We start from the raw sequence: 23,473 nt of genomic DNA on the forward strand, positions 1-23,473 counted from the left end.
ATAACGAATGATTTCGGAGGCCACAAGCGCTTCGTTATAAAGGCGTTCGACTGTATCGGCTTCGACTCCGGTTACGGATTGGCTGTCACGAGAGCCGCCCGCTACATGGCCTCCGCTGCACTGCACGGAATTGGCGAGCCTGCGTAAGCTGCACGCGGGGAGAGATTACGCAAGATTGCGCGCAGAGCGGCCGCGGCCAGCGCTGTGGACTTTGCACGGATAGCGCGGCCGTTGGCGAGGTGGTCCGCAGCTATCGCGGCGCCGCCCCGACCGCTGTGTCGCCCTGTCGCGGCTGACCGGAGCAAACAATGCGGCCATGCGTGTGTAAGAAAGAGAGAGAGGTGAAACAAAAACTGTTTGCTTTTCTCTGACACCAAACGTGCGTTGGGGGCGAACCCGAATGGCCGCAGTCGTCGTCGCCGCCGCTCCAGCATAAAACAGGAACGCCGATTTGCTCTGTCGACACGTTTGTTCGATCGTGATATCGCTCGGCGCGGTTGTTTGCAAGTACAGTAGCGGTGTAACGGGCGGCACAAGTGTAGGTGATAATGACGGATCGCGAAGAAAAGCAGCATTCAATTAGTGTTTTCTTCTTCTCTTTTTTTTCTCTTTTTTGCTTTTGGGCTAGCTAGTTGGTACGCACGGTATTTAGGACGGAAATCAGCGCTACACGAAGAACAAGAGAGATCACACATGTCTCCTTTCTCTCTCGTGTTTCGTGCCCTTTTCTGTTCTAGACGGCAGCCTTTCTTCAGGCGCCAATCACAAAGCAGTCGAGAACGGTATAGAATTACAGGTGCTTTGACGACGAGGAATAAGGGAGCTGGCAGGCTTGCACGCACGCAAGCGCAACACACGCACATACGAGCCAGCACTCCCTCTCTCTCTCTCTCTCTTCATTCACAGCACTACAATCAGAAATCTCCTGCACCCGTCCGCATGAGAAGCGTGTTCAGGGCACGACGGGCTGAACCGTACATTTGGAAAGTCGGCGTCAAAAGATTACGGGGCTCGGCTAAGCGAACGAGAAAAAGAACAAAGAAAAAAAGGAAACAAGAAAAGCTCCACTGCTGCTCATTTCGTACTTAAACGTAGCTTCTGGGTTGGTCGCACACATACTTAGCGCAGGCATACAACACCCACACGGGCCGCGTGTGCTTAGGACTCGCGGAAACTCATTCTTTTCGCTGATCTCGCGTCCAATACAAGCTTTTGACACCGATGGTGTGCGCACACATTGTCAGACGTCCCATTGTCTTTTGAAGGGAACAGCACAAGAGGAACGGCACCAGCTGGTGCCAAACACACGTCACCTGAAGCGTTCAGTGGGTGTGCATGTGTTTCGAGGCTTGCTCGCCCCGTCTTTGGCGATGTTCCCTTCAGAGACGTTGCCATATATAATAAGGTGCTCGCCGTCAGACCTTATAGTGCATCACACTGTACGGTCATGCAAGCACGGGACGACTACACGAAAGACGGAACGTTACGGTGGTGTTGCTATCCTTTGTCACGACGTACAGTCGAAGCCGGATATATCGAATCTGAAAGGGATCACAAGAAAGATCGATATATAGATAATTCTAATACAGATTTAACACAAGAATGTTCATGGAGATTTTACAGCTGTTCGTTATACACAATAATTCGTTATATATGGGTTCTGTATATCCTGGTTCGACTGTATACAGTATACGCTCCGCATCATTCATCGCGCAAGCGTAAAGTTTCACCTGCACACTTCTCCTATGCAGCGACTTAGGTGTAACAAGCAGGAGGCGGTGGCGAGCGACAGATGAACGGAGACAAAAAAAAAAATATGACCAAGAAAACAATTAACAGGAAAGGAGAAGAGAGGAAAAAGCGCACCGTCGCTGGCGGTGGGCGCGCTGGGCGAACGGGAACAAAAATGACTAGCCACGGGTTTCGAACCTTCTCGCCCAATCTCTCTCTCTCTCTCTATGTGCCTCTCTATCCCAGCCCGCAGTCGCTCCCTCGAACCACGTATGCGGAACGCAACCCTCGCATCACCGCGGCGGCGAGCCAGCTGAAGCGTCACGGCAGCAGCAGCCGTGCTTCGGCGCTTGCTGCATAATAACGGAGCGTGCGGCGATTTTTTCCCACGCGTCCCAGCCACGCTTCTTTACTGCTACCCCCTCCCTCCATTCTGCTTTCATTTTTCTCTCTCTGCCGTCTACGCTTGACGCCGCCACACGCACATTGGACGGGCTCGCATCCACTCGCTGTTCTGAAAGCTTTCTTCCGCCGTACTCGTTGTGTTGCCATTGAGTTTCCTACAATATATATATTACTGTACTCTCGTTTCACACATAGCAGGTAACGCTGCGGCACTTATACCAAAGTGTTGCGGCCGCAGAAGTCCCACTCTCGACTTTGTGCGCGTTATCCCAAGAAAGCGTGGCTATATGTTTTCTTGTGCGCAGGCGCGACCAACTCGTCGGGTTTCTAAGCCCCGTATTCAGAAATGCACCCTAAATGGAAGTACATATGCTTGACTTGATCTAAATGACGCCTGTCGCGAACGTGCCCAAGGAAACGCAATGAGTGTCCTGGGCACGTTTTCGTCAGGCGTCATTTAGTTCCAAGTGAATGACGGGCTTCAAGTTAAGATGCATTTCTGAGTACGGTGGTAAGTGTTCCGCTCAGCCGCCGTTTTGTTTGGACACATCAAAGTATACCTCTCTATCGCTTTTGACTTCGACGCTATCATCGCGAAGCTGTCTCTCTCGCCGGCTTCGGAAGAATTCGATAGAGACTTATAAATTTGACCGCTTTTTCAGGTTACATCTGTCTACTTATATAGCCGTCTATACGGCGAGCATTGGAACGCAGTCTGTCTCCGACTACCAGTGCAACATCTCTCTCTCTTGTTTCCATCGCCCGTAATGTGTATCTGTATACCTAAGCGGTTGTTACGTACCAGTGTGAGATTTTACAGCTGTTCGTTATAGACAATAATTCGTTATATGTGGGTTCGGTATTTCCGGGTTCGACTGTATACAGTATACGCTCCGCATCACTCAGGCATAATCCATCACTCAGGCAACAGCAAGACGCCTGCAGTTCCGAATCACAAGGCGTGATTAACCATTCACCTTTATTTTGTCATTATAGCGGTCCCTGTCGCATTACAACCCCTATACGGCGACGCACACACGCGCAGTATCGTGCGCTGGTACAAAGGTTACAAAGGTCCGCCCAACACCCGTGCCTTAGATGACACTGTATACACTGCAAAATTGTTCGCACCCTTAAAACCACGAAAGGGTGTAAATTGATCTATAACTCGTCCACTTACACCCAAAAAGGTGTAGAGTTGTGAGTTAAAGATGGCTTTACACGCTTTTCTGGTTTTAAAGCCTGGTGCAAATTAGGTGACAGTGTATCTGCAGGATCGGGCACGCCGAGAGTTTTGCGTCATCACGAAGGACAGGTGCGGTGACGGTCCTGTAAAATGCTATTGCATTAAACGCTTCGGAACGCATCAGCGGTGACAAAGGGCGATTATCGGCGATTGTGTATTCAGTCGGAAGTAAACCAAGGAGCGGAAACAGCGATACAATAGCGCGTTCGGAGCTCAGCATCTTCTGCGGCCTGCTATACCGTGACCAGCTTCCGCGAGGCCTCGTTCCGTGTACCTCGCGGAATGGGAGTCAGTATACCGGCCGCATATAGGCTAGCCTATATAGACGGCAACAATGGACAAAGAACAAGAGAGCATGCGGAAGTATATCAGTCTATATCAACCGGGTTTCTCAAACATACTACGAACTGCTGCAGCAGCTACTGCTATACTATGTATTAGCTACATATAGTCTAAGCACAAGTACTAGCTGCCTCTGCTATAGACTGCTGGCACTGGTACTATACGACTGCTATTTCAAGGTGTTTCACTTAACTTGGGCCAAACATGAAAATATGCAAATGGCTACCTACGTAGCTGGGCAGGACCAAGGTAATGTTGTTTGCCGTCACTTGGAAATACTCATATTATTGTTTGCATTCCGCCTAATTACATAATTAGTTTTAGTTAATCAATGAACTTCTCAAATATTATAATTAGATGAAAAGTGTCAATTAGAAAATTGTAGAGCAACATGAGAAGCTCCCGATACAGCCTTCTGTTGCTCAATACGCGCTACATAAGAGCGTTTTTCCGTGGGTGAAAGAAGCCCGCGAATACGTGCAAGTTTGCCGCGAGACTGCCCGTTGGAAGCACTTCACGTGTATTCGCGGGCTTCTCATCTTTCTCTACAATTTTTTCATTGACACTTTCTAATTATAATATCTGAGAAGTTCATTGATTAATTAATACTAGTTATGCAATTAGGCGGAATGCAAAAAATAATATGAGTATTTCCAAGCGATGGCAAACATTACCTTGGTCCTGTCCAGCTACGTAGGTAGCATTTGCATATTTTTAAGGTTTGGCCCAAGTTAAGTGAGACACCCTGTATATACGTACTAGCTAGCTACTAGTAAAAGTACAACTTCTAGCTGAGTCGCATTCTTTGCATGACGCCTGAGAAGACAATTCGAAGAAACGAAATCAAGAGAGAGAGAGAGAGAGAGAGAGAGAGAGAAAAAAGAACGGAAGTAAAGTCGACGTCAAAAGTTTACGAATCCTGGGATCTGAGAAAAGATTGCCATTATACCGCGCAGCTTGCGATTCTAGCCAGCAAGAAACCACACTACAACACCACAGTGTACAAGTTGTTCGCATATAGAGGCTGGAAATCCGAATACCACCATGGAGGTTGAGGAAATACTACATTCAGCATTTTTTTGCTCGGGTCCTGCCTAGTGTAACTTTTTGACGCCGACGGTGCACTGCCGTATAGGGCAAGATCGCAGGCCTGCTAGCGTCTGCAGCAACAATAAACGGACCGAGCACGCGTTTCCCTGAAGAGCCAAAAATATCCCCGCCTCGCACGAATATCGAGACGTCTCGAGCGAGTACGGGTATAGCGTATAATATAAGGGAGCGCACCTGCCTATACCTCAGTTTGTGCCGTGCTTTGTTTCTCGCTTTCTTTTCCGTGTATTTTTGGCTACGCGTGTAGAATGGTACACTCCTGGCGGCAGTGGTGTATATTGCGAGTGGTATAGGCGGTCATCGATACGAGAGAGAGGTCGCGGCAGGAGGCCAGTCGGTCGAGGATGCTGTCAGCAATTTCCGCCGATCGTGCGCAGAGCGAAAACTGCAGGAAGAGGCCGAATCTGCACGAACTCGTGCTGCTTCGCCAGGAGACCGTGCGCGGAAGAAACCGAAATTCCCAAGTATAGCGCGGAAAGCTGGGTGCCAATATAGAACCGACTAGGGCCAACGTTTGCGGACTTGCGGGCAAACCAGCGCCGAAACTTCGCTCGGCAGAAGCAGCGCCATCACGCACAGCCTAGCAAGCGAAGGGAATTTTTGTTAGAAGTATAGTAGACGCTACGATTTCGCGTCAGCAAATTGATCACTCATCTTGAATGTATACGTGTCCGTGTCTGCAGCTTCTGACCTGACAATGGTATCCACCGTACGCGCTCCTCGCAATGACCACGGACAGAACGAGAGCTTGGCTGGACGTCTGCATGGTCGGGTTAACGCAAAATGTTCATAGAGTCACGTGTATTATGTCATTCAAAATTCCGTGCCATTTTCGTATCTTCCCTACACCGGACGACGTCAGCATATTTTACTTGCGCATTCAAATTGCCTTGGCGCCTCCTGCGCCAGCGCTTGTTCCGCAGTGGGCCAACGTTCGAGGAGTTACACATCGGCCCAGCCTTTGCTGCTATGGGGACGCGGGGACGCGGCAGAAGCAAGTCACAAAGCGACGGCGCCAAATCATTGAACATTAGGAATGGAAGAAGGCAAGGCGAGAGGTCGTTCGAAGTTCACGAGAATGTACATTATCAGTTTGTTGGAATAGGTTGGTTCGTGATCACAAGCTTGTAGCGAACAACAGGGTGAGAGACACAGAGGTTTACCTAACGCGCACGCAGCAACAACTGCGCTAGCAATTGGACGAATTCAGTTTTCACTGCACCTCGAGTTATGTGCAATGACTGCGTGCATTGTTGTCGTGCCTTCCCCCCCCCCCTCCCCCCTTCTTTTCTCGCTCTCTTCCAAGTGTGTTTAGTGTTCGCTAAAGCGTAGATTGCTGTCGTTATAATTCTAACCTCATCATTTAAGCATCTATCACCCAGGGCATGCTTTCCAAAACTCTCTCGTCAAAGCACCGTTTACCCTATATACCTACCTACTTTCACATAAGGCATCCACACACACAAAGTGTTCGTCACTGTGTCTATCTCACACTGTACACCGATTTACACCCTTCAGAGACCGCGAGGGAGCGAATCGGTCTATAAATCGCACCCTTGCCCCCGGTACACGGTGTAAGGGTGTCAATTATAGACAGAAGACACCCTTAAGGGTGCAAATCTGTTTACAGCACAGGCTTCCGTTCTACGCTGCACGCACGCGTCAAGCAGGCACTGTCAGAAAAATCGACGGCACCGTCTCTCGCGTGGGCTTCATGCGGCGGCCGCGTCATTGCGGGCCGGGGCTCGCACGCATAGCTTTCAGAACACTGCACGCATTTGTACACACAGACACATCGTATGCAGCTCGACGGCAGCTGTCGTCCATGGCACTCCCGTGAAAAGCGCGAGCAACGCTTGAGATCGAGAGCGCGCTACGCTCAGCTATTTAGCTACTGCACAAAGTATACTCCCCTCTCGAACAAAGGAGGGCGTACCACTCACGGATGCCGGCGCTCTCGAAACGAATGACGCTTCGAGAAGCGCCCGCCGTGCCTATAACTACACGTGCACCCATCGGCGAAAGCGCGGTCGTGCGCGTGAAAAAGACGAAACCGGAAGAAAAGGAAGCCGGCGAGGAAGTGTGCTGGGTCAGCGGCACATCCGGGTATGCAGGAATGCCGCGTCTTCCGCTATACTTCCGTTGCTATGACAGCGTGAAGAGTATATTATCGTGGACTCGCCCCTTCTGCGCAATGGATATATACAGTCGAAGGCCTTTTATAACGAACTGCTTGGGGCCTTCGAAATCATTCGTTATACCGGTCAGTTCGTTGTATAAAGGTCGCACACCGAACAACTCGCAATAGAAACGGGGCAGAAGCATTCCTTCGTTGTACGGGTCTTTTTCCTTGTAGATACGTTCGTTGTATCGAGGCGCTCGACTGTACGAAGGACGGAAGTAACGTTCATGACGGTTCGCTTTCTCCTTGCACTTTGTCCTACACTTTAACTGAGCTGCACCTATGAGTACGCAGAAATTAGGCACATAGGCGCGCCCTTACTACAGGGTCTGCCCACATACTAAACCTCGCTTACTGCGCCAGGATTTCGCCATGTTGCTAGTGGATCATTGTCATACCGTTCGCCACGAAGCGCACAGTCTTTGGCTTTAAGAGCTCTACTTGAAGACAATAAGAAGCACCACTCACCGTTCCCATATACCCAGCTATATATCGCACCATGTGTTAAACTAGTATTTCCACTGCGCACATATTTGTACTACGCATGCAATACGCTTTCATGCAGCAGCCGGGTGTATGTTGTATATGTCGGCGGAATGGTTGAATCAAAAGTAATCGTCATGTTTACGCACTGACCCCCCTTCTCAACAACTCATATTTGAGTTCTAGTCTGCTAGGTGCGTATATTTATGCATGTATCTGACATGAAGCAATGGTGATGATGAGCCTGAAATATGACAAGTACTCACATTGGGGGATATGGGCCAGTAATCGGGTGGTTGTAGGAGACGCACACATAACAACTATACAGGAACGAAGCTGTGAGCTAGAAGTTTGTAAAACTGGGAAGAACAGTGTGAAATTGAGTAGTCAGAGCAGATGGAAGGAACAATTCCACATCAAAGAAATAGCAAGAAGATTTATTGAACAGTTCAAACAGAGAGTGATTTGAAAGAAATATAACAGGGAGAGCGAAGAAAGAAAAAAAATTAATAAGGTAAGCGTTTATTCCAGCTTGAAGGAAATCGCATACAGCGTCAAACGCATCCGTGTCGCCCAAACCTATAGTGCCGAGGCGTTCGTGCATAGGAGAGTACGTAATTCCAAAACAATTACATTCGAACCGAGTTAGTGAAGCGGAACAGCCTTTGTCGTTGAATAACAAATCAATAAAAAAGTTAATAAAACACACAGCGCCGACAAATGTAAAAATACATTCAAATAAAAGACGTTTCGGCTCCCCACAGGGGAGGCTTATGCACACTCGAAACGTGTGTAAATCTTTGCCATGTTCTTCTCGTCAGATGTATGTTTTGATCATCACTCTGCATTTAGACATTAAAGATGTTTATTCTCTCTCTCTCTCTTCTCGTCAGACCCTCGATTTCAGAAATCAATAACAGGCATGTTCTCCGCCACGTAAGCATGAATACCATCGCTATTTTCATCCTCGCCAAGGGCATTTAGGTCTTCCACGAGAAGCCTTCTCAGAACGATCGATCTAATGCCGATACCACGTAACTCTCAGAAGCGGCCAGCTTCACGTAAGTCGACAGTGATCCCGAGGCAAAACGCCTTTAAATGCCACCGACCACGAAATGACAGAGAAGTGCGAAATCCCCCCCCCCCCCCCCCCGCCCTCCTGCACAGTTTCGGGCAAGCATCCAGAGGCCATTTATCGATAATCCAGCTTGGCGAACGGCTCATAATCCCTCGCTCCGGGCCGCCGAGCCGCATTCTTGGCGGCTTAGACATCGAGATTAAGAGAGAGAAATAGGAGGAGGACGGTGAGAGCGAGAAATGTCGGTCAGCAGCAGCTCGCCAGAAAGCTGTGCATTCATGCGGACACAAAAGCGATGAAGGACGGCACGCGTCTATTAGGCACGCTTGGGGCTGCGGAACAGCAAGAATACAGGCTGCCGCAGGGATTCCGGTGGGAATTAACAACGCCGAATAAACAATAAAAGAAAAGCAACCAAGCAAACGAACGAACGAACAAACAAAAAACGCGTGGCGGCTTTCGCACAAGCCGTCGTTGTCGTCGTCGATGTTGCAGCACCAGTTTGTCGAGCCACGCCCTCGTTCTTAGAACGAACTCCCCCCGTCTCCACGAATGCCTCTGTCATCGGCATCACTCGTCAAAGGCTGGCAGAATAAATCAGTGCGCTCCTTCGTACGTACGCGCGTTAACGAATACGCTTGAAGGACGCACAAGGAGAGCGATTGTTCTAACGGAAATTGACAGGTTGAAGAACATTAAGAAATGGGGAGACAGCGGCGAAGATAAAGCAGCTGACGCCACTAGCTGCATGGTATATTGGAGATAAGGAGGAAGAAATGGAGTTGGGCACGCCATGGCCTTCTATAGCAGATTACACATGCATATAATTAGTGCCCAACAAAACTCAGTCGACGGATTATGTGGTGTGGTGAAATTGGGAAATTATACATATGTACGACTATAGCGCAGGACAGCGATAAACTGAGATCCTGTGTCAGTGAATATAATGAGATTCAGTGCATGCATAAGCGAGCTTCATTGACGATAAGGTAACCGAGATCGTCGCTTCAACGCCCGGTTATTCTCCCATTAAAGCTTTAAGGCTGGCTTTGATCTGCTTCGTAGCACGGCCGGAGCGCTCTCAAACAACCACCCCATGTATGCCATAAGTATATCATCATCATCATCATCATCATCATCATCATCATCATCATCATCAGCCTATATTTTATGTCCACTGCAGGACGAAGGCCTCTCCCTGCGATCTCCAATTACCCCTGTCTTGCGCTAGCGTATTCCAACTTGCGCCTGCAAATTTCCTAACTTCATCATCCCATCTGGTTTTCTGCCGACCTCGACTGCGTGCTATGCTAAATGCTAAAGCCTGTGATAAAGCTATGCCATAAGCTATGCCATATATGCTAAAGATCGGCATATATATGCTGCGATCTGAGTGCATACTATGCCATACGACCATACTATACTATAGCGCATGCTGTTTTAACTTTGTCCCGTCCTTACCCGCTGTCCTCAAGTATTCTCGCGCATATAGGCAATGCTGGCGATAAAGAGAAGAGGCGACAGCGGAGGCAACTACAAGTGAATCCGGGCCAACCAGCGCCCTCGGTGTTTATGGTATACCATCTGGGCCAGGCTCGAGTGCTCCGGAGGCGAAAAAGAAAGAAAGAAGCAAAATGCTCAAGGACGGTGACTACACAGACCCCAAGCGAAGCGGAAGCGCTGCGTCCTTTCAAGGCTCCGACCGAACGCCGCACGGCGTTGTCAGTGTTTGCTTCTCGATGGTCCGATGGATGCCCGCGTCGTAAAGATATTCAGAAGGCCTCGTCAAAAGCGACGAAAGACAAGCGAAAAGCGCTCGTTCGGAGCTCGGTTTTTCACGCGTGGGAGTCGGACGAATAATCGCCACTAAGTTAACATATATACTGCACTGCCGTATATCACCGAGACCACCACCAGCATCAGGAAGCTGACTATAAGACATGCTGTTTCAACAGAGCTGAAAAGCACACGAAGGACGGCCAGAAAAAAACAAAAGAAAGCCGTCTGCTTCGATCGTCTGCTTCTGCGCTTGTTCAAACAGCGTGGATATCACCAACTATCAAAGCCCGTTCCCACACTTTATATACTAAGTCGTCAGTCACGTGCCGCCCTTCTCCGACGTCGGCTGCGCGACTCAGAATCACGAGACACTTCACGATAGTGACTCGGTACACGGTCGCGTTTAGATTGTGTTGACACGCGCCTTTTTGGGCGAGTTCACGAGAAACGTTTCAGGGTCAGAAAGTATCTAAACTGTTTCATGGCTCCTAATACACGGAGGGGGGGGGGGGGGGGGGGTAGACTGCTTTGGAAAACTGTAACGCGGCACTCTTGAGCTGTGGTGTAAAAAAATGAATTATGGAGTTTTATGTGCCAAAACCACCAGACACGCCGTACAGCGGGGGACTAAGGATTCATTTTGACCACCTGGGGTTCTTCAGTCTGCAATACCTGAAAGGCACGGTACACGAACGTTGCCGCACCGTGAGATTGATGCGTACAATACATAGATTTGTCTAATCTTCGTGCTTGCAGCGTGAGACGTTCTCGTGGTTTTATTTATCACGCTATATCATCTTTCCAACTTCCCAAGCGCTCGCACTTTTCGAGACGCGCGAAGGCAATAAGTTAGTGCGCGCGCGTAGAATCAGTCGGCACGAATCGTTGCACGTTTTTGAAGGCGATCGATTCGCCAAGCCACGAAGCCGTTCGAAGCCAGAAGGAGGCAAGTTTAGGCCAAGTCCATGTATCACCTACCCATCATTCCCGTCTGCATGATGGCTGAGCCACCGTATATACACGCAGCTTCTGTACATCCTAGAAAGAGTTTGAATGCACCCTTTGAGGTTCATCTTGCCTCACAAGACTAATCGACTTCTATCTTACGTGGCATTACTTTCTTCAACTTGCAGGTCGTCAACTTGCAAGTACCTGGTCACGTGACCTGCAAGTACCTGCAACTCTTCAACTTGGAGGTACTTGCAGGTCACGAACGACACGCGTGTTATCAGCGTGACGTAGCATTCTCCGGCCGGGAAGTATAGCGAGCGCAGTGCTTTCAAGAAAGGAAACGCAAGCTAGACAGATGACGATTATTGTTTCTGAATAACATATAACCCAAAGCGTGTAAACGTTTTTTAGAGTTTGCATAGAGTGTATATCTCATTCTGTATTCTGTGAAAAGAGAGAAAGATTATTATTATTATTATTATTATTATTATTATTATTATTATTATTATTATTATTATTAGCCTCTTGGCTGCGATCCCTTGTCCAGACGAAACATCTAGAGCGACACAAGTCCCTTTAACCGAGGCAACACCAGGGCATGTGTCATGGCAGCCGACGTGCCTTACAAAAATAGATTTAGACAGCCTATAGACAACATTGTGGGATTTGTCATTTGAGCTGCAGCAAACAATATCGATAAAAGCGTAAGGAAATACTATAAAGAGTCTATGTAGGCTCTATAGAAATTTGTGTTGAGGCATTCGATCCACGCCTATCGAGTGTATAGCCGGGAGTGGCGTTTCTCTTCACTATAGCTGATAGTTCCACTATATGCGGGTTCGCTTTAACGTGGCTCTACTATAACTGACTGTCTCTCTCCAACCTCCGTAGACACTAGCGCGCGCCAGCGTTTCCTCTACGAGTTTCTTTTTTTTTTTTTTTTTAGGAGCGAAGCTCCTTATAGCGGCACCCGTTCCGTCCCCGTCGTCGTAGTAGTAGTGTGTAACCAGTCTGAGAAAAATGAGAAAAAGAATTCCGAAGTTGTGTCCGTAGCGCGGAATCGAACCAGGGACCCCTCGCTTCCGAGCGCGCGGCGTTAGCCCACTACGCCACGAAGCGCACATAGACACACGCACCACGATGGCAATAAATACCCAACATTAACGAAAGGCCGCGTTTCTAGCGCATTTCTAACGCGTTTGTGCTAGCGCGTTACGGCCCGTGTAAGAAGCTGGTGTAAGACGCTGTGGCCTCTCCGCCTTACCTTCAACGCGTTTCGAACGCGCTGCCCAAGGCGGTGGCAAGTCAAGTTCAAGTCGAGGAGCGTTTATGAATACGGGGGGTATACTCTCTCAGCAGTCATGTGATACGTCAGCAAACGCGGTGCACGTTCCGGCATGTGTAAATGGCTGCGTAAGACGCTGTGGCCGCTCCCCCTTACTAGAGAGTACTGCACGTTTCTAACGCGTTTGTGCTAGCGTCCCCTTAAGCGGGAGATCCGATGATTCCCTCCGGAGCTTCGCCCACTCATCATCATTCACCTCGTGGATATGCTGTGATTTTTTGTTTTTTTTTGTAGATAAAAATATGCAAAATCTACGGGGAAGCAAAATATTCGTAGCCAAATCTACTGTAGCAAAGCCAGAGCTCCTGCACGACCCGGTCGCGCTGTCGTCACAATACGGAGACCGTAACGCAACGCGACAAGACGCGCCGTCGCCATTTTTTCTCTTTCTTGTATATCGCGCCCTCGCGCGCGTGCTGGTTTTTGCGTCGTCTCTATGCAGCGCGCGAGCGCCTGTATTCACAAGTGCACCGCGTTGTTGCCGAGGCTCGGCCCACCTGACGCACACGCGCCGAACGCCGACCTAACCTTTCAGACGCCCGCGTATTCTCGGCACGTACTTGACCCACAAGCGTGCGGACAAGACGACGCGGCGCGGCGCGCTGCGAAACGCGCGTATAAGACGCATGCGGTGCCGCGCGAGACCGAAGTGTAGGAAGCGCGTGCAGGAGGGTGCGCCGGAAAGCTGCGACGCCTATTCTGACGGTTATGCACAACTATACTCCAGCTCGCAAGCTGGTTGCAGCACTGCCTATAAGGTACGAGGCGTACACAAACAATATCCCTGCGCACCGGTATATACGTAGTTCCGGGCGTAACTGGATGATTATTGGCTACACTAGAGAGTTTTATTAGATGCGAAGCAGCTTATGGTCGGGGCTTTGTCACTCCCCCCCCTCCCTCCCTCCATCCGCCGTGCGGCGTCCACAACCCTACTGCGCATGCGCATCCTCCTCCCCTCCTCTCCTTGTCTCATCTCATCTCCCTCCTCCTCTCCTTGTCTCCTCTCCTCTCCGACGCTCCTCTCCTCTCCGGATTGCATTGCATTGCAGAAATGCATTGCTGTTCCAGTTAAGTTCTTAACAAAACCTCGCTTTACGCGTTGAAGCACAAAATTAACTGGAACGCCAATGCATTTCTCCGCAAAGTTCGGGAATTAATATCTCGAAACTAGTGTCATCCCGTTCCAAGTGGATCCGCCATCCGCCAAAGTTCGGGAATTAATATCTCGAAACTAGTGTCATCCCGTTCCAAGTGGATCCGCCTTGCGAACTCCACGGCTACAATTTGTAAGTTGCAATATGAACCATCAGGTAATTAGTTAAAAACTTGATTAGTGAATTTTTGTTAATTAGTCGATTATGTATTTCAATTTTTTGTGCAAGTTTTGTCCGCCTCTTCGAGTAGACCAGCTCATTAACTGGAATTGGGCTATCTGCCATGGTCAACCTTACATAAATTTTGAAAGTGTTCGCTTTATAATTGCTTCGCTTTATTACCCTGTATAATTGCTATCGCAATAAAAGCCGCGCGTGTGGTATACCGTGCGGTGCCGCGCGATAGTAAGGTCGCATTCTTTCCTCGCGACAGCTAGCGCTTGGAGGCGCTGTCATTGAGACGGTGCCAAGGAGGTTTTAAAAAAAAACTCCTTGGACGGTGCGCTTCTCATCGATGCTGCACAGGGTTACGAACTGGTCCTTGAGGAAGTGGCGCTCGGTGGTAAGGCATGGTGGTAAAGGGAGCACCACCCATAACGCATAGCGCCCCAACCTATAGTGCTATAAATAACTACCTCCCAAAGCATGCTAAACGCGCTCTTGGACAGCAACGGGAGTTAATTGGTTCATTTGTTGTTTTTTTTTTCATCTACTCAAACAATAGCAGGCGATATGAGTGAACAGCAGACGCCAGTAGCAGTCGATTTTTATTTTAGCACTTGTCTAAGGCAGACTCATCGTGTACGAGATAAACGGATAATTCTTTCTTGCACAATTGACACGTTGAAACAGTGCGTGGTTCTTTGTTGTTGTTAAAGTGTCCCGCTTTCAAGAAAACTTTTGTTAACGTGATAAGCTGCCATACTTGAAATCTATTGTTATGAGTTAATGACAGATTTCGAACAAACTTCATGTTGCTTCCTCTCAGTGGTTTAACAATCTTTGAATGCTCCACGTTCCTTCTCGTAATATTTGTAGGACGCTGGTGGTGGACGTCGTGTTCACGCCATCGAACCGACGCGTCGTGACTTTACTCCCGAAAATCCTTCTAATTCTTACTGTCAGTTTATGCTGAAGTACACTGGTTAAAAAAGGCGTACGCCTGCGATGACGTTTTGACAGTGTAAGAGCAAACTCTGCGATTCTTCCCAGTTCCGAATAATTATTTAAGGGAAAGTTGGAGAGAGCTTGAGCGACAAGGGGCGCTTTGGTGAGATTGCACGGAAACGTCAGTGTTCGAAGTTTGGAAACTACGCAAAAAGTTACTTATCATGATTCATTGTGAAGTGGATGGGACATTCAACTCCAAATGAAATTGGCGTAGGTTCGACAGTTTGAACGGATAACGTTTGTTCTTCCGTGTATAGGGAGCCTACAAGCAACGCCGTTTTAAGCATGTAGGCTCCCTATCCGTGTAGAGTAGTAGACGTACGACACCTGGCGGTATAAGCCAACATCAGAGAACAGCAGACGCGGATTCATTTTACGCATTTGGCTAAGCCTTCCATGCAAACGATATCAGCCAACAGCAGACGACAGCGGACACCGATTTCATATTACACATTTGTGGAAGGCAAACTGTTTCCTTTCTATGTAGACGATACCAGATGATATCGCGGCCAACAGCAGAAGACCATGAGCTTACGCCGAATTCATTTCAGACGCCTGCAAAAGGCAAACTTTATATTATAAACGAATGAAACATTTTTTTTTTTGCTTCCAAACAGACGACATTCGGAAACAGACTTCAGTTTACGCATTGAAATGAAGCGAACTTCACCGCGGCCGTGAAGAACGGAGAATTTCTCTTCCACGCACATCATAGCAGACGACGCAACAGAAGGTAGACAGCAGATGTCGACCTCGACGTTAAACTCGACGTCTGCTGTGGGGGGTATAACTACACAACTTATGCAGCGTACTTCCGAGAGCAGGTTCCTATTTCAGGGTGTCGAACCCGCGACTGGCCTCGTGTCCGGGTGGCGGCACGCCGCCCCTTTATCACCTCGCCCATCAATCCCGCTGATTGTTTTCCCTCTCACAGCTCACAAAAGTGGCGCCCGCGGTGACCCACTTGCGAGTCCGCTGCGTCCGGTGTGGCGCGAAAGCACCTTGTGACTCTTTATGGACTGCCACGGACGTCCCCCACGGACAAGGACGTTCTGATTCCTCACGCCTGTCGGTCCAGACGCACATTACCCGAGCCGTGTCCGTTCTAATCGACGTCCTTGTCGGCAACACAGCCATTAACCCTGTAGTGCCCAATGCGTCACATATATGCTACCCTGAGCTTGATATGCCTCAAAATGCTGATACATTCGAGGGAATGTTAACGCAAAGCCCATAATAGCATTGTGATGAAGAACAGCACATGGACTAGAAGGATCCTTCTTGCAACGCTGTTTTATTGCATGTAGGCTCCCTAACACGGACAAGGCCAGCCAGATAGTCTATTCGATGCCTACAGTGCAACCACTGGGCCAGCCGGATCGCCAGTGCTTAGCACGAGTGTGAGCCGCCCCACAATAATAAAAGGCACGCGATGGTGACGCAACCCTTTACTTCTCGCAATAGTTCGCCATGACGTCACGGATTCTGAGGTATTAGACGTTTATTTAACAGAAAAAAAGTTATCGGAAGTATCGTGTCATTACTGCATATCTTTGACATTCAGACATTTTTTACTTGCCTCTTCTGTTTTTGCGTTAAAACGAAGTTGCAAGCGTAACAAATCCCAGGAAAAAAATACAGCAAGCTTGAAAGCTTCCTAAATATTTTTTCTTCACCATACTCCTTTCTACGAGCCAATTTCGGCACGTAATTAAGAGGTGGATGCTTCATGACGTTACGATGACGTCACGAAATACTGTCTCTATCTCCGTTCTTGCAATTCCCACCGCGGCTTCTACACGTGAGTGCAGCCAGAAACAACGTGCGCAGCGCCATTTTTAAAAAATCAGCAATGACATTACGTCTAGCCTTGTTTCTGCAAACGTCAGCAAAGCCTGTTGTCCGTTATGACGTTGCCGTGATGTCGATGACGGCAGGTCCAGCATTTCGAAACTATAACTTTAGCGTCAAATTAGAATGAGTGTTTCCGAACCGTCAGTACCTGCGAAGTGCGTATGGTAAACCTTCATCTTTTGCAACGTTTAACTATACGCCTTCAAAAATTCCTATTAGTAGATTCCCACTGAAAGAGCTGCTGCTCTTTATGCCAAGGCGCGGGCGCGCTTTTATCTCCACGACTGGAATCCTCATGATTACCTACATACGTACACACCCTTACGATCTTTTTCTTTATTTCACCGAGGTAGGGCATCTACTTATCTGTTTGCACTGCCTCTCTGCATACTTATACCTCGTCCCTCAAACTTAAGGACATTCCATGCGGACAAGGACCGTCGCCACCCTTTGTCACCGCCTTGAAGAGGAGTCGTCTGCTTTCTTTGTGGGCTTCCCCGACGCGTACTAGCTCCGCAGGGCTCATCGCATTTCCTCATCGCAATTAAGGCATCATTACGCCCTGAACGCTTATAAAACGACGCACCAGCTATTTGACCTCTTGCAAACAACCTACGACAGAACAATTTGCCAGCACTAAAACCGAAACGACCAAGCGTCCTATAGGAAGGCAGTGCCTCAGATAAATGAATTTGTAAAGTCTATAACATGTCTGCAGACATCTTTTAGACAGGCCAGCCTTCTTATATATTGGGTGTTCAAGATTAAGCTTCACGGAATTTTTAAAAAATTGCCTGTGGCCGGTAGCATCGTTTGTTATCGTTAAACTGGGTTATTTGAAACACATATTTTAATAATTAACGAAAATTCAATTAGTTTCTTAGTTAATTACTTTACGACACATAATGCAATTTACGAATTGTAGCCGGTGAGCTTGTCAGGCGTATCCACTTGTAATGAATTTCCAGAATGACACATGTATGTATGTATGTATGTATGTATGTATGTATGTATGTATGTATGTATGTATGTATGTATGTATGTATGTATGTATGTATGTATGTATGTATGTATGTATGTATGTATGTATGTATGTATGTATGTATGTATGTATGTATGTATGTATGTATGTATGTATGTATGTATGTATGTATGTATGTATGTATGTATGTATGTATGTATGTATGTATGTATGAGTATCTGTGCATGTATGTATGCAAAAGTGCAACTGTCAAATGCTGCATGCTGACTATGCGGCGTACCGAACGGTCACGCAGCCTATAATTTTTTTCATTAATTAACGTGGGGTATACAGCGACACTATAATTGTAAAGTAGCTGCTATCCTGCAGACTGTCAACTGCACTTCAACTGTCCTTCATACTGATTAATTTTCACCCCTTCCATAGGTACAGGTATTTTAACGTGTCGGTTAAAAGGGGGGGTGGGGCGTCACGTCGATTTTAACCCAAGCTTCACTGTCTGTTTAACCCTACATTATTATTGCTATTATTATTATTATTATTATTATTATTATTATTATTATTATTATTATTATTATGTTGGGTGAGGTGAGCAGACAAATTTAAATAAAAAAGAGAGCATTGACACTTAGCATTGTGGATGTTGTGCGCTTTTGGCAATACTGAAGCGGGACAATATGATGAGGTAGTTCGTAATATTCGCTTACGTCGGCTGTTATTCAATTCAGCTGCCGCAAACAGACGTCAGTGCTATTGTTTTTGTATTTTATCTTGTAGCGTTAGATGATAATACTGCAGCGTCTACGGTATACAATGCAGCAGCTGCTGAGCAGAGTATAATTTATCGCCTGCACAGCAGTACAATACGGCGTGACGTTTTGTGCTAAACTGTACTGTTCTTTTTTAAAGTATTATTATGTTGAAACAACACACCAGTACGCTTTACACTGAAACACATGCACACGCCCTTAGGAAAGTTGTAACAAAGATGTGTTGTCTTTCTGTTGACATTTTGTGGCCTTCAATACAGAGTTTCTGTTGAGATGCAACACCTTTGTAAGCGTGGTGAGTGAATATAAAAGAGAACGCCAGATTCCCCTCTTAACGCAGGCAATGCAACTTTTTTATTATTTTTGCGTTGAAAGAAAGTTCCCTGACGTTTCATTCTACGACTGAAGATTGGTGTCGCAAATAGCTGCGAGCGAAATTGCGAATTTGCACATTTGCACAAATCGGTGTTCGAACAGAGTGTTGTCTTTCATATTGGTGCAGTCTGTAATTGTTTCTACTAACGTGTTAAAACATGTAATATTATAGCAGAGTGTTAGAAGCCTGGAATCAAGTAAACAGAAGAACACCTGCAGGAAAAACAAATGCAGGAGACTAACAAGACCATTTACAGGTAAACTCGCAATTATAATCAGAACACTCGAACGGAGAAGTCGTTGTGGCATTGTATTTTTGAAGTAGCAGCGTGACAGCTGCTCCCCTATAAATGTTAACGAAGGTAAAAAAAAAAAAAAGTAACACCGTCATGACTAACAAAAGAATGACGCAACAAGTTCTGCTGCGAGAGCACAGAATGTTTGCGCAACGTAGAGGTCGAAGGGTGTGTGTGTGTGTGTGTGGGGGGGGGGGGGGGGACATGTCACGAAAACGACCGCTAACGACCCCATCAGCGACTGTATATAACACTAACGAGGGTAACACGACCGTTAACGAAGGCTGAATGAAAATAACAGCCGTCTGGCGAAATAAGGCCTAGAACGCCGCTAAGCCTGCTCGCAGTCAAGAGGCCACGAGAGCTTCAGCAGACCGTGCAACAAAAGCAATTGAGCAGCCACTCTGGAGAAAAACAGCTGCCGTTTTTCTACCACGAAGAGACCGCACGTTCAAAAACTTTCCACGGTTGCTGCGTCGCCCGTTACGGTAGATGCGTAGAAGGTGATGCAGATGGCATGGGGCCTGGCTACTTGTGGCATTGAAATTTGTGCTCGCTCGAACGGACGTGTACGCTGGCGTGTTTGGCAAAGTTTGGGGGCACAGAAGCGCCGGTTTGTTGCTTCTGAAAAACTTACCAGGTCATTGAAGATACAAAGCGTACACAAAAGCGTCATGAGGCGGATGAACAGCTAGATGGTCCATTCAGCTAAGATTTCAGTATACCAAGCTCCGCGTTACCAGACTGCACTGCACCCTGTCCCTAATGCGCTCCAAAACATAGTTCCCGACTTCACGGAAACAAACGCAACTCCGAACATACAAACTCCGTATAAAAAGCGCTCGAGACATAGTTGACGTCGCGGAAATGAACCAGCGTAATTGGCTCAGTGCAATCGTACAGCTTCTTTTGAGTCGGACATCCCTTACAAAAATCGTAACTGAAGCTTTGTCTTCCTGTTGAATATCCGTTGTGTCTAATAGAATAAGAAACAATTGAATTTCCTGCGCGATTTCTGCAGGGGCAGCGGCGTATTGGATAATTAAGCAGTTAGTGACCACATTTTAGATGGCTAACGTGATAATCGGCGAGAATTGTGTAATTTGCGAAGTGTGCCAGCGCGAATCACGCATAGCCGAAGAAAAGAAAAATATGGTCATTACTTGGATAGTTTATTTGCGTGCCTGATCAAAAGCGGCGTGGGCCCAGACTGCTCGACAGTGGATGGTGTCACAATGTCTAACAGCATTTGTCAAACGATAATAATACTAATAATTAATAGTAATAAAAAATCATGGTGATCGATATGACTTCTCTATGCCCCACAGTGACGACGCCCTCAAAATGGGTAGAAAGTTCCTCGCTTCTTCAAACATTGCATGTGCGCAGTCACTAAACATTTAACACAAAGTGGACTTTCGAAAGGTTCATGCAGATGCTTGAAAAGACATCATCGTAAAAAGGAATTGATGTGCAAGTTTTTCTGTAATTGCCCTCATAAGACGTATAAAGTTTTCTACAAAATTTACTAGAGGAAAGTTTGGCGTACCTCTCCACGGGAGGTGCAAATATGGCGGTTCAGCCGGCGTGCATTGAATGATGGGATAGTTTATGGATCTGCTTAAACTTCGTCCTAACTTCGGCAGGCTTTGTCACTTTACAAATAGATCATAGCCAACAGAATATTGCGTTATAAATGTAATGATATTCGATGACATTACGCATCTACGCCGAGCATTTCTGCCTTCATGCTTTTAGGAAAGAAAACTTTATTGCTTGAGAATTTCTGCGAGTAAAGACAGACGAAGCCAGAAGCACGAAGTTTAGACATGTGGCAGTATTACCCTTAATCCGCATGGAAGCTGAACGATGACACAACGAAACGATCGTTTATCTTAGTCGGCTGTTTCTGCGGCATAGTACCTACAGTCGTCGATGGAAAGCACGAGCACAATGGCAACAGGTGCTTGAGAGCTCGGAGCACAGGGCTGATTAGGCTGCGGATCAGACGCCGACGTCATCGAAAACCGCGACCGTTATACAGGATTTTATCCGTCGCGGTAGCGCCGGCATTTCGAATGACAGTCGCAGACTGTGCGTGCGACAACGCGAACGCTTGAACACTGATGCAAATATGCGAATTCTATACTCGAACGAATGACTGCGTGTTATTAATCGCTCGATGAGTAAACGTGCGCGTCTCGCCGGTTACGACTCTCGAAGACAAATTGAAAACACATAGGGGTTACACGTTACTTGTATACATATATATCTTGGTTAAAGAGGGAGAAATCACTCCGGGCTCGCGCATCTTTTGGCATTTTAGACGAACGTATTCGAAGAGAAACGACGCCGCAGGTGACGAATGTTTACGAAGCATGTCGCACAATCGTTTACCGATTTCTGGACATTCCGTCACTCGACGCGGCACGGTCTGTCTCACACAAAGGCGCGTGCTACGCGACAACCGACAGCTGTCATCTCAAAGTATAAACGATTTGTCCGGCGAAAAACAAACACCGGAAACCGTTCGGTACGCGCAAGCTGCGCCTCTTTCCCATGCCTCTAAAATCTCCACGGAAATAACTGGAACTGCCGTTACTGCACTTACGCAGCGTAATCATCTCTTCTAAGGTCAGCGGAGCCAACGCAAATACCGGTTCGTTCACGGAGCGCTCGGTGACAACGGCAATTTACACCGGCGTCACGATGGTCTCCGTTATATGCGATGTGGAGGCGATCGGGGCATACACAAAAGTGCACGCAAATAGCATCCATAAAATTCAACGGGTTTGTATAGTACGAGGAAGCGGAGAGACGGCGTCGCAGCCTTTTTCCCTCCGAGAACGGCCACAAAAGCAAGAAAGAGAACTCACCGGAGTAGTTGTCGAAGGCCGTGGGAACGTACTCCGTGGGGTAGCCGTTGGTGGTGTAGCTGACGACGAGGCTCGTTTTGCCCACCGCACCGTCGCCCACAAGAACACACTTGACCGAGCAGACGCAGCTCGAACCGTCGCCGGCTGCACCAGCTCCGCCGCCGTTGGCCAACGTCGCCTTCATCTCCGGTGTTAACAAGCTCGCCGACTGCTGGTCTCGCGCCAGTGGAGGCATCGCGGCCAATTTCCTGTGTGTGCACGGCGTCGTCTCTCCTCCCCACACACACCAAGCCGCCGCGGCCAATTGCGGTCGGGCGGCCCCGGGTCAAAAAACACCAATTCAGAGAACGCCGCGCTCACAACCACCGACACTCTTTAGGGGACGCACAGAACACGGCTCGAGAGAGAACCACCGCCGACGACGAGGTAGTGACACGCGCAATCGGACCGCCGAAACGCGCAACAACTTCGCGAGGCCGAGCAGCAGAAAACGGCGGTTAGGCCTACGGCGCTCCTCGGCGCGCCGAAGACGACGACCGTCGCCGCTGCAGTTGCTTCGATGTCGACGCGCGCCGGCGAAAGGGCCGCATGACAACACCGGCCGAGCGCGCCGGATCGTCGCCGTCAAAGGGACGTGGGTGCCGTCCGATGGCGGAGAAGCAGGAAACGCGCGGCCGCCCGCGACGACCGGAAAGACGCGAACGTGACTTGACCACCGTAGAGGCGGGCAAGAAGCACTCCACCGTACACCCGCCGACCGAGTCCCTCGCCGGTCAAAGCACACAACTGGGAAGGAGCAGCGGGAGCCTCGCAGGAGGAGCGCGCGAGCAGCAGCTGCCGTCTTTTTGTCGTCTGCTGCTGCGCGAAGTTGCGCGATGTGACCGCCGTAAGATTTGTGGCGCCATCGTCGTGCTCCAGTGTGGCCAGGATGGTAGAGTTTTTTCCTTCCAAACTTGGAGCGCACTTTCACAATTAAAATCAGGGTAATGTAAATTCGCTTGCATTGCTATTTCAATGACGTAATGTATTGTTATCAGTTGCTTTCAAATATAACCGTTAAAAGACAAGCAAACTGCGACACTCCTGCCATCTAGAGACAACATCTAAAAGCGCGCAAGCCATTTTTTTCGCGTTTAAAATCAAAGATGGAGCCACTTCACTCCCTCATTTGCTAGGCGCCTTTCGGCACACACTTGGGGTCAAAGAAAAGAGGCAAAGCAGAAACAACCAAACAAAGCTCGCGCCGAATAAAAAATTACGTGATCTGTTTCGTAGGACGCGGGTGTTTCGAAAAGCAATCGCAGAAGTATACAAACTTGCTCTGTGCGTGAGACAGTGCCT

The 23,473-nt window shown here is 48.1% G+C and overlaps 1 protein-coding gene across 1 annotated transcript in view; it reads right to left on the minus strand.

Annotated features, from left to right (window-relative positions):
* The window catches only part of LOC119457536 (rho-related GTP-binding protein RhoU-like), a 115,748-nt gene extending 92,761 nt beyond the window's left edge, over positions 1 to 22,987 (minus strand). The window contains exon 1 of the mRNA XM_037719137.2: positions 22,133 to 22,987. Within this exon, the coding sequence (XP_037575065.1) occupies positions 22,133 to 22,367 (235 nt within the window). The 5' untranslated portion in view covers positions 22,368 to 22,987. The remainder of the gene's footprint in view (positions 1 to 22,132) is intronic.
* Positions 22,988 to 23,473: the final 486 nt, after the last annotated feature.

Source organism: Dermacentor silvarum, chromosome 7 (assembly GCF_013339745.2).
Source record: "Dermacentor silvarum isolate Dsil-2018 chromosome 7, BIME_Dsil_1.4, whole genome shotgun sequence".
Lineage (NCBI taxonomy): Eukaryota > Metazoa > Arthropoda > Arachnida > Ixodida > Ixodidae > Dermacentor > Dermacentor silvarum.